We start from the raw sequence: 15,975 nt of genomic DNA on the forward strand, positions 1-15,975 counted from the left end.
AAACTCCCAGGCATTCTCCATTTCTGCTGTGGCTTTTAGTTCTAGCATTTCCGTATGATCTTCCCTCACTCTGCTTAAAGCCCCCACCTGTTTACATACTGTTCCTTTTCCCCACAATCTTTTAACATATTAATCAGTTATTTCAAATTCCCCTGTCAGATAGTTCCAGCATTTTAAAATCTATTTCTAAGGACTACTTGTACTCGTAGTTTTTTGGGATTCTTTTTATCTTGTTTATCTTTTTGGTTGTTTTTGATTGAAAGGTGGGCGAGTTGTGTAGGGCAGTATAAGCCAATGTAAACATTATTTCTGGAATGAACACATCTCTTTCTCTCTAGACCTTCAGCATAGGGTTTAAATCAATCTGAAGTCAATAGCTGAGCTAGGTTTGCTAGAACTGATTCCCCTCAGTGTGTTACAGACTTCAAATGCGTCTCAAGTTACTTTGTATTTATAGATAGGGCTGGTTTGCCAAGTTTCTCTCCACATCACACTTTAGCTTACTCTTAGCTGAAGCTCTTCCCTTTAGGCTTGTTCCTGAGCCTGACAAAGCTCCCCGCCCCCACCGCCCCACCCCGCACTAGCCTTTCCTCCGTCAGCTGACTGCTGCTGTTACTGGAATGGGGGCAACAGGGGGAAATGTGTTGTTTTGGGTTAGCCTGTCTTAGGCAGCTAAAGGGTCCCTAAGTCTCACTGACCCTCCTTCAGTGGGGATCTCTAATCGTTGGGGCCCAGAATGTATCCCTGCCTCTCTCGTGGCCTCGAGGATTTTTTCCTGATCCCTTCTTCCCACTGCAAATGGTCTTCACCTGTGCCTTTATGACTACATGATTTGCTTGGTGGCCCAAGAGCTTCGTTCCACAGGCGCTAGGGGAAGGATTATGGTGGGGACATGTGCATTTCCCCTGAAGACTGCTGCTATTTCCTGAGGCCCATTTCCTGAGGCCCATTTTGCAAGGGACACTTTCTCTGGTCTCTCAGCCTACCCCCCCCCCCCCCCCCACCGCTACCCCGAGAACAGCTTACAGGCGTGCGCAAATTCCCCCGGCATCTAGAACTCTCAGCTGTCTTTGCCCTCCTTGTCCCCTAGGGAGGTCTGGGAGTGGCCTAGCCTACTACTGTTTTGCATTTATAGAAAACGTACGTAAACTCTTAATTTCACTAAGATGAAAAATGAAACTATGAAAGTACCCCAGCTCCTTGGTGTAAGGCAAGAGCTAATACCATCTCCTTATTTCTTGAGTTTTATTAAAATAATCTAAAATGTATTGTTTTTTCCCAACACGTAACTTATTCAATTATTCATTCTGAACATTTAACCTTCACATTCATATGAGTAATTTTCAAACCCTATCCATTTCATTTATCACCACTTTTATAAATATTATTCCTTTAAGTTCTTTAATATTTTGTTTGGTTTCGGTCGAGTCCATCTTCAGGTACTTTCCGCCAGGAAAGAAGCCAGATGGAACGCTGAGGTTGCTGAGGTCACAGAGGCCAGGGAAGGCCTGCTCTGCCCGCACGTGTCCCACAGTCAGCAGCAGTACGCCGGGGCACGGTCCTGCCCTCTGCTTTCCGTCTTTATTTAGCTTCACATACGAGATGCCTGGTAATCTGATTTGCTTTGTGGTTAACCCATTTCTTCTTATCCAGATACTTCAAAGATCTGTCCCTTCTTCTTGGGATTCATAAATCTCATCGGGAAAAGCCTAAAATCTGAGCACTTCCCCCCCACCCCCACCCCCCGTTTAAATTTAATCTTGCTTGTAGCATTTTGTCACTTTCTGATCTGAAGACAAGTTCCTTCTGGTCAGAAATGTCCTTCTACTGTTTCTCTTACTATTGCATCTTCTCTGCTCTAGATTGTATAACTGATTCTGTGTTTTCTTTCTTCCATTTGCGAAGATGTACCTTTTTTCTCAGATTTATTCCCTTCTCAAGTCAGGGGAGTTGACAGAAGCCTCATGGCACCATTTCATGTGCTTTCACCTGAGGAGATGGTACAACGGCCATGAAGCACGAGGAGCAGGAGTACAGGCCTGCACCACCTGATGAAGACCTTAAAAGTCACTGATAACATTCTTTACAATAGAGTTTGCAGGAGAAGACGCAGACACGGTCATAACTGCAGACACAATCCCCAAAGTACAAGATCTTCGAAGCACTGCTCCCAAACTGCCTTCCATTGCCGCTGACCAAAGACTAACCAAACCGGGAACAGAGGTCAGGAATTTGGGAAACGGAACAACTGTGTTCACTACTTTGCCTGAAACCAATATGACACCATGAAAAGTACATCCAGAAACCTTGGATGGCCGGGATTTTCATATGCTGAAAGCAGCCTCCTCTGTCCTCTTCACGCCCTCTGGTTCGTTGGACAAATCTAACAGTGAGTGAGAAAATACAAACTCTAATCTCTAAACCACATATTCTTGGAGCGCTCACATATACCCACCTCTTCAAACCCTCATGCTCCAGGGAACAAATCAGGAAATCCTGACAAGCTCTAAGTGAATTAGCACTGGACATAAATCGCAAAGAGTAACATGACCCATGTCATCCGGCTGGTTCAGGGCACATACACGGGAAAAGCAGACCGTATTTCTGATTCTGAAACACTTGGCCCAAATTTCTCCTTCAAGATCGCAAGCCATCTGCCCACCCATTTTAAAGCAGCCTCACGAACCGCAGGGCCCTTACATGTGAAATCCCTGAAGAGCCCATCCGAAGACTCAAGTCAGCATGTGCAGAACAGAATCACAAGACAGAAAGCATCCCAGAACTGCCACCTGAACAGGAGAGCACAATTCTCTTGTGTTACACATTTTGTTTATGACACCTCTTGTTGTAGCTGCCTTCTCGTAGCTACTGCAAATACCCGAACGCCGCCAGTGCACAGCGCTCACCAAACACTATCTTCAACCGTGTCCCTACAGCCCACCTCGGATGAAACTAAGTCAGAGTTCTTACGGTGGAGACATGCTCAGCATGTTCAAGGGCAAGAGACCGTAGCTTATCAACCAACAACTTTTATTAGTTTCTAGAAAATCTAAAAGCAAAACAAAATGGCTCAGCATTTGTAAGACAAAAGGAAAGCTTACGTGGGCCGCCGCGTCTCCAGCAAAGTCAGCAGTATCTGGATTGCACTGACTATGGCTGATTCATTTTTCTCCTTGTGGAAAATATTTGATAGAAGCTGCTCTATAATTTCTTGCCTAGGGAAACAAATCAACAGTCAGGTGCTAATTGTAACATCAATTAACAGTAACGTCAGAGAAAAAGAGCATGGTAGCAGTAAGGCAAGTACTCTACAAAAGCTCAACCCCACTTGGGCATATCTGTTTCACTTAACATTTTATTTTTAATACATTTATTAAACCAGACAAGTGATCCTGCTTATTCCAAAATCTAACTCTCCCACATGTATTCTCCTACTCCCTCCCCTCAGCAGAGTCACCTGGGCCCTGCTTGCCTCCGCCGATCTTGTCGAGAGCCAACAAGTATTTCCAGACTGGAAGTCACCTCCCACTCCGATCAGGGTGCTGGTGGTGGCGGCTGTGGGTGGTAAGAAGATCTGGAGCTCCTCACCCCACAAGATGAGGGGCATTTTTCAAAAAGGCTAATTAGAACCCATAAATGTCTTCCCACAAAAGCATTAATGTATAATTAACTAAGATCTAAAACACGTAAAAGATCAATTGTTGCATTTCACCCTACAATTAAAATTTGGTCAATCAAAATAACATGGCGGCAGGAAGCAGATCTGCCTGAACTAGAGCCAAAACATTCTCTACAGGCTCTTCCCATTATACACTCAGGCCACGATGACTGTAAGACACAAGGGTAACTTGTCAGGTAAATTTATATGGACATTCTCCAAGGAAGGTCTCAGTGTCTTAGGATCTTGGGAATTTTCAGAATCCGAGTGGTTGGAAACCTGGGACCGCCCTCACAATGGGACACACAGCTGGGCTGCCCCTGCCGATCACCCAGCAGAGACGCCAGCCACCCCACAGTACAGCTGTGTTCACTGCGTCCCAACATCAGTCCCCTTGCCAGGCTAGGGCAGCAAGTAGGACAGAATCTCCTTTTTATTTGGGGGAAGCAAATAAAACTGGTATCTAAGCTAACTTCAGAGGATCCCTCCCCCTGCCCCCGCTCCCTGCCTTGGTGGAAGGAGCTTTCAATTACCCAGACCGGCCCTAAAATGGTGAGACCTTCACCCAAAACAGCACTATAAAAATCACTCAACACACAGCAAGTCTACAGAATGAATACTAGGTTTGAGACTGCGCTCTAGAAAACAGGCAGCTTTTTCATAGTAAATACATCTGTTTTTCAAAGAGCAGCCTCATGCCACAGGATAGTATGGACCCAGCATCCAAGTGCAGATGTCCACCTTCTCGTTGAAGCGGAATGTTCTTCCTTATCACGAGTGCATCACAGGCTCACAGACACTGACACCTGAGGGAGTGGCTCCCAGAGAGGCCCTCACTAGCTCATGGCTTCATCAGTCGCCTACAACCATGAAAGCGTCCCACTAATGGACAAAATGATATGATACCCAGCAAAACTCGGATGGTCAAGATGTTAACGTACAGCTGAACCGTATTATGAGTCTTATCTAAACACAAGAACATCAGCCGCTACAGAAGGAATCACAAACCGAAGGACCGAGCTGCTCAGACAGGGTAAAACGAGAGCTTTTGTATTCCTTCAACAGTAAAGGCATTTATTTACACGTCAGAGAAACGGATTTTCTTTCACATTTAAAAAAAACCCAGAGTTCTCGGATCAGCATTAGTAAACTCCCCACAGGAGCTGCTCTACGCACGAAGCCCTGCAAGGATTTTACCAGGCCTTGAGACTCCGGCGCACTTTTGTTGTGACTCTGCTTTCTACACGGGTAGTCAGAGGAGCGCAGCCTGGCCCAACTGAGACCAAACTCCAACTCATTCTAAGATCCTTCGTATCAAGACTCAAAAGCGGCACAGTCCAACCTTCTCTAACACAACTGGTTTAAAAGGAATTTTAAACTTCTGAAGAATTCCAGAGTCACTAAACTGCATATACTCAATTTAAGCCCCGACTGCTACCCAAACTACTCGCTGCCCAACACTTCCATCCATTTTCTCAGAGACCTTCTGGTACGACGTCTACCCATCTTTACCATCTTCTCTAACCTGAGCTTGTTTCGAACTTTTCTTTACGTGCTACACCACACATACACGTAAGTGTTTATACACACTGTGGCACCCCAACTGTGGGCTGTCAGGCCATATAAAGAGCTGGGTCATCTGTGTACTATGTATGGCCAGCAGATTGGCCTAATAATACAATACTGCTATATTTTTCAGTTTATCCAATATTGTACATTATCACCTAATAATATATCAGCCATATACAAATGCTATTATGATTAATAAGTTTACCAACCCCGTAGAAGCCTTTGGTCACTGTGTATTTTCTTTATCAACAGCTACTGAAAGAATCACCATAACACGGGAGCATGTCTCATTATACTAAAGGGGGCTGCTTCTCATTCTCAGATGGATGCAGGAGGCACTGCTGTAGAGGAAGTCTCCCCGCTGCCAACTGCGGTGACATCATCGGACCCCTAACTCATCATGACCATGAATCCGAAGACATCTACTCCAACGAATATTTAATAATGCCAATTCTGGGCATGTACGGTTCCGTTTAGAGCTGCCTGATCACTGGGACTGAAGACACAGTCTGCACTGTCACAGCTGGGCCCTACCCAGGCTCCGGGGGCGCTGAAACTCAGCACGAGCCGCTGGCAGGTCCCGCATCTGGGGGGAACCTGCGGTCCCCCACGGCCGCTGCCCTCGAACTGTAACGAGTGTGAACTGACCTGTCCTAAGTGTAAAATACACACTGGCTTTCCAAAACTCTGGCAAAGAAAAGAATGTATAATACCTCAGTGACTTTTTTTTAAATAAGCATCTATTCAAATATTTTTAATAATTTAATATATTCTTAAAATTAATTTCACCTATTTTTTACTTGAATGTGGACACTAGATCATTTAAAATGACATCTGACTTTTCTTTCTATTGAACAATGCTGTCATGAACCATGAGACTGTTGGGGTTCAACATTTTTTTTAACCTACTCAAGGGGCAATTTTACATGGTTGAACCTAACACTGCTATAATTACTAGTATTTGAATGGGGAATGTCTTATATTTACAAAAAGAGTATATACGCCATAGTGCCAAGAATAACAGAAGTGGGGAAGGAAACCGATGTTTTACTTAGAAGCTGATAATTTAAGTTTCGCTTACTTCAGAGAATCAGTCAAATCCTTTCCTGGGAAAATGCAATTCTACTTCTCAGATGACAAACTTTAAAAAGGATACCACGTCTCTAATTTGCTCCTTGCTCATCTCACCGGGTGCTGCAGGCCCAATGTGTGCCCGAGCGCAACGCCAAGTATTCCTTCCGAAAATGTGCGAATCTAGAGAAGCCAGCACCCACGGGCTGGCCGTTCACAAATTTCAAAACAGCACACCATGCTCCACCTATTTTCCACCCAAACATGAGACGGCCGCTCACAAGGAATCGTCTCAAAATAAGGACAGAGCAGTACAGAGACAAAAAACACACAAGGCTTGTAACCCTTTGAATCAGGTCTGGTCAGGTCGCCCCCAGTCAGCTGCAAAGGCACAGTAAATCCTAAGATGAGCTTCTGGTAAAATCCTTGACTACAATGGGTCAAATCAGTTTGCGTATGGAATTATTCTTCACGAAAGACCTGCGGAGCAGTAACCCACAGTCAGCACGCGCTACCCCATCTTACGACAGCTTAACGGAATCCTAGTTTATAGCTACTTCAGAAGTTCCAAGTCTACGCATAAATGTCATTTCTTTACATTCTTACCCTGCGGGTGTCCATTGGGCATCACAAATGGCTGAGATTGGATAAGCCGGTCCTCCCCCACCCAAGGGTATCTTGCAGGGTCATGATTCCCACAGATGAAGACTTACCAACCACTCACACTGGTAACACAACAAATAGCATCAATTTAAAAAAAAAAAAAAAAAAAGAAAAGAACAAGAACAGTTTTAAACATACTTTTCTAGAGTGGCAAGCAGGGGGTCTGGTTCTGTACTGTTCTGAATTTGTAACATCTGGTCTCTGCTCAGGCGAACAATTTCACAAAGTGACTGTGAAGCATTTGAATGTCGCTAAGGGAAAAAAGTACAATTTTAACTATAAAACACGTCAAATGTCAAGTTTATAACAAAACGTTATCGAGTAAATTGCTTAGGAAATAACACAAATTAACACTGGCCGTTAAGAAGATGCAGTGAGTAAAAAGTCAAGCTCAGAAGAAGGAATGTAGGTTAAAAAAAAAAAGAAGAAGGAACACAGGTAGACACAAGACTACCTGATCCTGCCAGGCCAATGAGCTTCACTAACAATACCGCACAGCACAGATCACTATGTGTAGGGACATGGCATCAAAGTTCTGGCAAGGAGGGGCACGTGGGTGGCTCAGTGGATTAAAGCCTCTGCCTTCAGCTGGGTTAACGATCCCAGGGTCCTGGGATCGAGCCCCACATGGAGCTCTCTGCTCAGCAGGGAGCCTGCTTCCTCCTCTCTCTCTGCCTGCCTCTCTGCCTGCTTGTGATCTCTAATAAATAAATAAAATCTTAAAAAAAAACAAAAAAAGTTCTGGCAAGGAAAAATTTCTACAACTGAGAACTTGAAAACAATACACCCCCCCCAAAATACAGCTGACCTTTGAACAACATGGGTTTGAACCACACAAGTTCACTTCCATGAAGATTTTCTTATACATACAGTACTTATTTAAATGTATTTTCTCTTAGGATTTTCTTAGTAACATTTTTTCTCTAACTTGCTTTACTGTAAGAACATGGGATGTAATACATACACAAAATATGTGTTAACTGATGGGCTGCCTTATTGGTAAGGCTTATGGCCAACAGCAGGCTATTACCAGTTAAGTTTTATGGAGTCAAAAGCTTTACATGGATTTTCGATTTTGTGGGGGGTTGGCACCCCAACCCCTATGTTGTTCAAAGGTCACCTGTATATATTTTTATCAGCATAGAAGCTGATAAATCACCTTTTAAATCAGCACTGATTAAAAAAAAAAAAAAGCAAATATAGCTTTCTGGAATATATCAAAGGGCAAGAAATACCGCATCTTCTCCCAGTGTACAGTGTTTACCTTACAGGAAAATCTAAAATCATAGCACCCAAATGCATTCTGTTCTGTGGCACGTGGCACTGGGCACCGCCCGCAGACCGAGCAGTTCGAGCCCAGGACAGGCAGGCAGTGATGTCCAGCACAGATGACAACACACACCAGGGTATCAAGGCCACTGACTAGAATTAGGAGTCTAACCATTCCTTAGTAAGTATCAACTGGTCCGTATGACTTCAGCATGTGACTTATCACTTAATACAAAACGGAAGTATCAACGGGACTGTCCAAAGGCAAAATTAACTTTCTTACAAGCCAGGCAAAGAAGCTGCTAATGCTCCAAATGCTTTGTCCTTTAGAAAAGAAAAAGAAGAAGAGCTGCAGACGGGCTTCTCCCGAGCCCTGCAGACTGGCATGATTTCCTGTTGAGCAATCAGCTCTTCTGTCTGAGAATGTACAAACCCAGCAACAGGCAAGCCTTGTCCATGGACATGTACGCCCTGTGAAGGGGACAGGCCACGCTCCCATCATCACTCTCCACGGCCCGCACCGGCCACACCTGAATCACATGGGAGCAGCACTCTGGAAGCATCCAACCCCCGCCCCGGGCACAGGAGGCGCTACCAGCCCGACCAGCTCGCAGGTCCCTGCCGGGCAGGGCTGCTCCCACCGCAGCAGCCGACGCAGGCGCACACAGGCGCACACCGGGCTGTGTTCTGAACGTTAACAGAACAACACCACAGATGCACTGTCCCAAAGGGAAGATCGGGAACCAACAGCACCTTTAATGGTTAACTTTTTATGGGGGGGGAGGGGCTGTTTTAGATATAAATTCCAGGTATCAAAGTATCTGAATACACCCAAGGAGAAGGGGCTAAATCAAGCTTTGCAAGCAGGAATATCCTCTGCGTACCTTTCCCCCTTCGTCCTCCTCCTCCACCGTCTTACTCTTCAAAATCTAACTGGCAACTTAAGGCACACGGGAGGGTCCCCTGACCTCCCCACAACACAGCCCACCCATCTACTACAATCACCTCCTTCCCAGAGAGGAGGCTGAGCCACAGAGCTCTCATGTCTGCAGGCAGAAAGGGCTATACCGGGACAATCGCACAGGGCTCGGGCTGCGACGGAAGGCGGCAGCAGGGGCAGGGGGCGCCTGAGTGGCTCAGTGGGTTAAGCGACTGCCTTTGGCTCAGTTCACGATCCCAGGAGTCCCAGCTCCATGGGGAGTCTGCTTCTCCCTCTGACCTTCTCCCCCTCATGCTCTCTCTCTCCTTCAAATAAATAAATAAATAAAATCTTTAAAAAAAAAAAAAAAAAGGAGCAGCAGAGCTGGGGCCTCCTCCACTGGGGCCAATGGCTAGTCCGGGAGACCCCGCCCAAACAGGCATCCCCTCAGCACTGAGCTCAGTCTGCAAACTGCAGAGCAGCCTCAATCCTAATGCCAAGTCAACCCTCAGCTCCCGGGATAAAGCCAAACCTGTCAGTGCCTCTGGCCTAGAATGGCCAAGAAATACGAGTGCCAGGGGCTCAACACCCCACGGCTTCCGCGGTGGCAAAGATTCTGATGTGCTGCGCGGTGCAGCCGGAACAGAAAACGCAAGTGCGGACGCGGCCGCCCCACGGGGTTAGTGATGTGCACAGAAGGAAAAAGAAGTAGGACAGAGGAGGTCTGTAACAAAAGCAAGCACATTCAGCTCCAAGCTCCAGAAGATGGTGCTAGAACCAGGGCCTGCTGCTGTCCACGTTTCTGAAAAATGTTCTGGGCATCAGCAAAATGTAATATTTTTTAAAGCCTTTAGTGATTAGAAAATTGTCAACTTTAAGAATGCCAGATTTTACCTGTCCTCTACCTTCACGCCTCCTACAATTATGCTCTATGCCCAAATAAACACAATTCCACTTTTTCAAAAAAATCAAGTTTACAGTCATACAAGAGAACTTACATCTTCTTCTTGCGATGGATGAACTATTTCCACAAGTCTCTGGATAATTTGCTCCTCATTTAACCACTGTAAAACACATTGTAGAGGTAATCATAGCAATGCGTGGCTCTTGTTCAAACCCCAATGAAGATTAACATAGTTGGAAATATCCATCACATTTTAAGTAGAATGTTACAGGTTTCTCTGGAATTTGAACACTACAGGAAATTAAAAGTCCCCCAAGGAAAATGCCAGTGAATATATTATTTAAACCATAGCCAACACTACCAACTATGCCCCCAATTACAATTCCCACATAAAAAATTCTAACATCAGCTTCTTAGCCACAGGGTAGTTCTCAAACACTAAGCACTAAAAAGGTCTGTATTTTGTTTGGGATGTGTGTGTTTGTGTAATTCATACATTTTCTGTAAGACAGTATTCACCCTCAGACAGCGTCAGAGGGGCACCTGGGTGGCTCAGTCAGTCAGGAGCCTAGATCAGAGCGCTGGTTGGGATCTCAGGGTCAGTCTCTGTCCTCAGAAGAGTCTGCTTGAGATCCTCTCTCCCCCTCTGCCCCTCCCCACTCCCATGCCTGTGTATGCTCTCAAGTAAACAAATCAATCTTAAAAGGGGGGGGGCAGCTTCAGAAAGACTAAGAAAAGCAGTATTTAGTATTAAGCCTCTGGGTTAAAATATATGATGAACTTTCAGACTCCAAAACCAAAACAGCCACAGGAAACATGGGGGCAGGGCACCACAGCAGGAGAGTTCATCTGCCCCATCAGGAGTTAGTAAAGAGCCAATATCCAGCCCAGGACCATCTCTTTCTCAACTACATGTGAAGTACCGCCGTGAATGAAAATAAGAGAATAAGAACAGGGAGAATAAATATCAGCTAGCAGAATATTAGGCAGGAAGAGGAGCAACATAATAAACAAGGCACTTACAGTCAAGAAAGGACCAAAAAAAAAAAAAAAAAAAAAAAAACCCACCAGAAACAACCTCAAAACAAAACCCAAAGGTTAAAGGGAAACTGGGGGAAACAGGGAGGCACGAGGCTGGGTGGCAAGAAATCAAACACAATTTGCTAAGGGTACAGCTGCCTGCTCCCTAAAGAGAACGGTGCCCAAGGAAGATGAATACAAAGCTACGAGAGAGTACAAAGCTAAAGGTCCAAATTTATATTTTAAGATCGGTTTCAAAATGGGCATATCAGGGGGCACCTGGGTGGCTCAGTGGTTTAAGCCTCTGCCTTCGGCTCAGTCATGATCTCAGGGTTCTGGGATCGAGCCCCGCGTCGGGCTCTCTGCTCAGCAGGGAGCCTGCTTCCCTCTCTCTCTCTGCCTGCCTCTCTGCCTACTTATGATCTCTGTCAAATAAATAAATTCTTTAAAAAAAAAAAAAAAAAAGGGCATATCAGTCACCCTCCTGGGGATCTTGCCAAAATGCACACTCTGATTCAGTAGGGCAGAGGTGAGACCTGAGTACCCAGGTGACACCTGGGGCCACACTTTAGCCGCAATGGGGTGGAGGGTGGAGAGGGAACCTGACCACCAGGGGAGCAGGAAGGAAACTTTGTGCACTATGAAAGGATCAGCCCCACACTCCTACTGCCTCCACAGCCATTAATAAGAACCTACACCACCATGGCAGGTACCCAAATCTAAGTTTCTAACCACCCTTCCCCTAACCTAAGCCTTTATTAACTGCCTATCACCACATCGCTCCAGAAGAAATGGCCCTAAAATTCAACTCAGAAGTGACAAAAGAATTCTAAAAAACTATACTTAATCACTACTCCCTAGAGCAATCCAAAGGTGACCCCTCCCCTAGCCCTCAACAATCTTTCCTGGAATCTTCAACATCTTCTGAGAAAAGAGAGCCACAAAAACACACCTAAAAAGAACCAACACCCCAACCAACACCTCAATTTGAGTTGCCTACAGGCAACTCCAGGACATTCACTAGGTACCTTCAGCTGGTGTCCTCACGATGACCACGGTTCTCAGGAGACCTCTGCCTGGTTCTACAGAGCCAGCCCTGACCACATCCCTCTCACACAAACACGTGCCCAAGCACGCCTGCTCACCTCAGCAGAACATGCCTTTCCTGGAATACCACCTGACAGGCCCTCCTGCCTCTCCTCTGGTTCTTCCAGTCTTTAATTAAAATCAGCTTTTCCAATAAAACTAATTTCAAAGAAATGAGTAGGTGCTAGGGTTTGGGATGGAATGGGTTGGGGAAGGTTCTGGAAAAAGGGAGTGAAGAGAATCAGAGAGGAGGAGACAGAAGACAAGAAGAAGGGGCAAAGATAAGAGCCTGTGCGGAATCTCATGTTCACTCACTCACACTCTCCCTCTTCCCACCCAAACTCTACTTAAGACAGCTCTTCAAGAGGCACACGTATCCTAAAATAACCATCCACCAAACTTTTAAAATACGTGTGCTTTTGGAAATAAGCCCCATTCTCCTCTTCTCCCATGATCCCAACTACCCACAAGAGGAGCACTACCCTGACGGCTCACTTCCTGGAACACGCGCCCTTGCAGCCCAGACCCTGCGGTGTGGTCGCGCTCTCAAGAGCGGTGCCTCATGGAATCCCCAGACCAGATTTGCAGCTCCCCATCTCCTGCTCTTTCCACGAGACAAGCTTTAAATGCATTTTCAACCCATTCCACTGCCCCACTCCCACTGAAAACCAAACCAGCAGGGAGTAAAGGACCCCTCACAAAGAAACTCCGCAGGCCCCTCCAGATGCGCACATCTGGAACACGAACCCTGCAAAACCCTGCAAAATCATAATCTCTTCCTACCTTGGAACCCCCTTCCTTCCCCACCCTGCCCTCCTCCCTGAAAGCCCCACCCCCGCCCCGTTTCCCAGACAACCTTCCTCTCCCAAGCCCCTGGAATCCCTCCCAGCACCCAGCAGCCCTGCAGGCTCCAGGGCCACTCCCCGCCCCGGTGCAGGGGTCCTGATTCTACTCACGTTCAGCACATCTTGCCTGGGCTGCGGAGGCTCGATGCACGTCAGGAGCCTGAGCAACAAGTCCATGATGGCCGAAGTTCCTATGTGCTTTATGATAAGGTCTACGAAATCACGTTTCTTCTTCAAGAAATCCACAATCTAGAGGAGAACAAACCAGAACTGAAAGACACCTAACCGGGGAACCACCACCTTTACGGCGTATTCCATCCTGACCCCTCGAACTGTCCCTCTCGAAACCCACCGCCACCCTGAGTGGAGGACTGGCAGACGCTGAGCTGGAACCGGATGGGAGACCGGGGAGCCTGCTAACTGTCAGCGTGTGCAAAACCCCTTGGGAGAAAAACTCAAATTATCACACGTTTCCTCACATAAATACACCATAACGAAGTCTTTTATTTCTGTTCACTTTCATTATTAACTGTCAGAGAATAAGGATAAATAATTTAATGCCCTACCGAGAGCCCAGGAACATACCATTCAGCAGCTTATGGACATAAGGCAAGTCCCTCAGACGGCACTAAAATGCAGAGTAAATACTCAAAATCCTATTAGTCCCCAGCAAGTAGGAAAAAACAATTCAAAACACCAAGTGTTTTTTAAGTCCGTCCTGGCGGCGAGCTCAGCTGCTACACAACATCACGCGTGGCCCGACGTCAGCTGCTTGCTGACGAGATGGACACCAGGAGGGTGAGCGAGGAGGAGAGGGCAGCTACACAGGGACCCGAGACGTTACCGCCGCCACCTGGGTCTCCCTTCTCTGCAAGAAGAGGCAGAGAGTTCTGTCCTGCACATCCCTGTGGGCCTTCTGCCCGTCTGCACCCAGCGTCTCTTCAAATGTAGCGGAAGCGGCGTGGCCAGTGTGGCAGCAGCTAAGTCTCAGCGAATCCTCTTGATGCCCTCGAGGAGGGGCTGCCCCACTCGGCGTGCCAGACAGGGAAACCAAGGCACAGGCCAGTGAGGTGTCTTGCCAGAGCCCAACGGTGGCTGCGCTGAAGTTTCAACTTAGATCGGCGTGCCACAAAAGCCACAAATCCTGCTGTCATCCCAGGGACAAAGTCTATGAGCCAGAGATGACAAAAATCGCTTCACGCCCCACGGCGCCAACGGAGGAGCACCTGTGACCTGCCGCTCCTCTGAACAGGAAGGTAAAATGTGGCGACATAAGCCTTCGAGAAGTGAGACACAATTAATCCATCACAACAGAGTCACACAGTAGTTGTTACAAGCGCAGCGGAGGAGAAAAGAGGAAAAAGTCAGATGTGACCAAGATACCGCGTGGTTCTGTGGCGAAAGCACCGGCTCAGGAGGACAAAGGCACGAACTGCGGCCAGGGCCACAGACAGCACCGTAGGGACAGCAAGGAGTCCCCGACGGAGGAGGACGCCGCAGAGATGCTACCGCTCCTGACACCGCTCCTGACATCCCTCTCCCTCGTCCCTCCCAGACGACCCTGCGGCTGGCCGTCCTGGCCCGTGAGCTGAACGACTGCATCAGGGGAGCCAGGCCGGGCCCCCAGTGTCCTCGCTCCCCGCAGCCACACGCGGCCTCGCTCGCATCTCACGGGACGGAGACCATTTCCGCCCTTCGTCCTCCAACTGAGAAAAGCGCTAGAAGACCGACGGTCACCGAATCCTCTCATTCTCCTTCCGAGAGCCCTAAGCCAAGCAGCACGCGGAGCCGCCGAGTGACAGGCCACCCTCAGAGCCCTGTATCGGCAGACGCCAGCACCCGGGCGCGACTCGTGGGACCCAGAAGGGCAGCGCCAACCCTCACAGTCCCAGGAGGCTTCGAGTATTGTCGCTTGTATCAAAGGTACAGTGAGAACCGGAGCCCCTGAATTTGGGCTCCCCTAGCACGGAGCGAAGAGAAACACCACGATGCCGGCGGAAGGCCTGCGTCCATCACAGCTGCAGCCACCTGAAAGGACCAGGACTCGGGCTGGGGACGGCGTGCAAAATCCGCCAGAACGCTCCACAGCCCCGTCTGTTCTCGCCAGAAGGCAGAAGAGGGAAAGACAGCCTGTACGACAGGAATCAGGATTCGGGGATTACCCTCTAAGAAAAACGAACCTCGATTCCAATACATCTCGGGGCATAATCCCGCCTAATTAAGAACATGAAAGTACAATCTTGTCTAAAATAAAACACACATCCACTCTGCCTTGGCAAAGGACAGACATACTGGGCCTAAAATAGTTCCATCCCTCCATGTTGGCGGACGGCAAAGGACGGGTCACAAAGCCTGCTTCCCATCAGGGAGGAGCCAGGCCCGGCCGGTTCGACCAACCGCAGCCCTGGCATCGCACCCTGGCGCGTCTATGCGCACCTGAGAGTCGGAGGCTCTCACTGCTCCTCGGGTGCCTGTTTCCAGGAGTGGAGCAGAATCTCCCCGTAAGCACACCCTTCTTCACACTGGTGTGCACTAGAGCCGTGACTCTCAAGTCTCAGTGTGCATCAGAGTCATCTAGAAGAATTACTGGAACTCCCAGATCGCCTGGGCCCCCACGTCAAAGAGTCTGACTCATGAGGTGTGAGGTGGGGCTGACAACCTTGCATTTCTGTCAGATTCTTGTGTGGTACTCATGCTGCTGGTCACGAAACCGTGCTCTGAGAACCACTACACATACGGCAGATCCTTGGAAAATCAATTTCCCAAGTGTGTCTGAGCTGCTCAGGAACAAAACACATGTGAGGGGTAGAGAGGGAGACGGGGAGGCGAGAGAGGGGACAGTTCCCTCCACAGTGAAGTAGGGTTTTCTGCCCAGCACTACTGGATAGGAAAGGCAGTCTAAACAGAGACGTCTCGAGGCGCCGGGGTGGCTCAGCCGGTTGAGTGTCTGACTCTGGCTCTGGTCATGATC

General features: G+C 47.8%; 1 protein-coding gene across 8 annotated transcripts in view; it reads right to left on the reverse strand.

Moving 5' to 3' along the window:
* LOC111149807 (protein phosphatase 6 regulatory subunit 3) overlaps positions 1 to 15,975 on the reverse strand; it is a 146,410-nt gene that overhangs the window by 54,049 nt on the left and 76,386 nt on the right. For all 8 annotated transcript variants that reach the window (XM_022507089.1, XM_022507093.1, XM_022507092.1 and 5 more), the window contains 4 exons: positions 13,116 to 13,253; positions 10,148 to 10,213; positions 7,100 to 7,212; positions 3,102 to 3,215 (listed from right to left, as the gene is read on the reverse strand). In XM_022507089.1, the coding sequence (XP_022362797.1) occupies positions 3,102 to 3,215; positions 7,100 to 7,212; positions 10,148 to 10,213; positions 13,116 to 13,253 (431 nt within the window). The remainder of the gene's footprint in view (positions 1 to 3,101; positions 3,216 to 7,099; positions 7,213 to 10,147; positions 10,214 to 13,115; positions 13,254 to 15,975) is intronic.

This window comes from Enhydra lutris, unplaced genomic scaffold (assembly GCF_002288905.1).
Source record: "Enhydra lutris kenyoni isolate GAN:26980312 unplaced genomic scaffold, ASM228890v2 scaffoldscaffold22, whole genome shotgun sequence".
Classification (NCBI taxonomy): domain Eukaryota; kingdom Metazoa; phylum Chordata; class Mammalia; order Carnivora; family Mustelidae; genus Enhydra; species Enhydra lutris.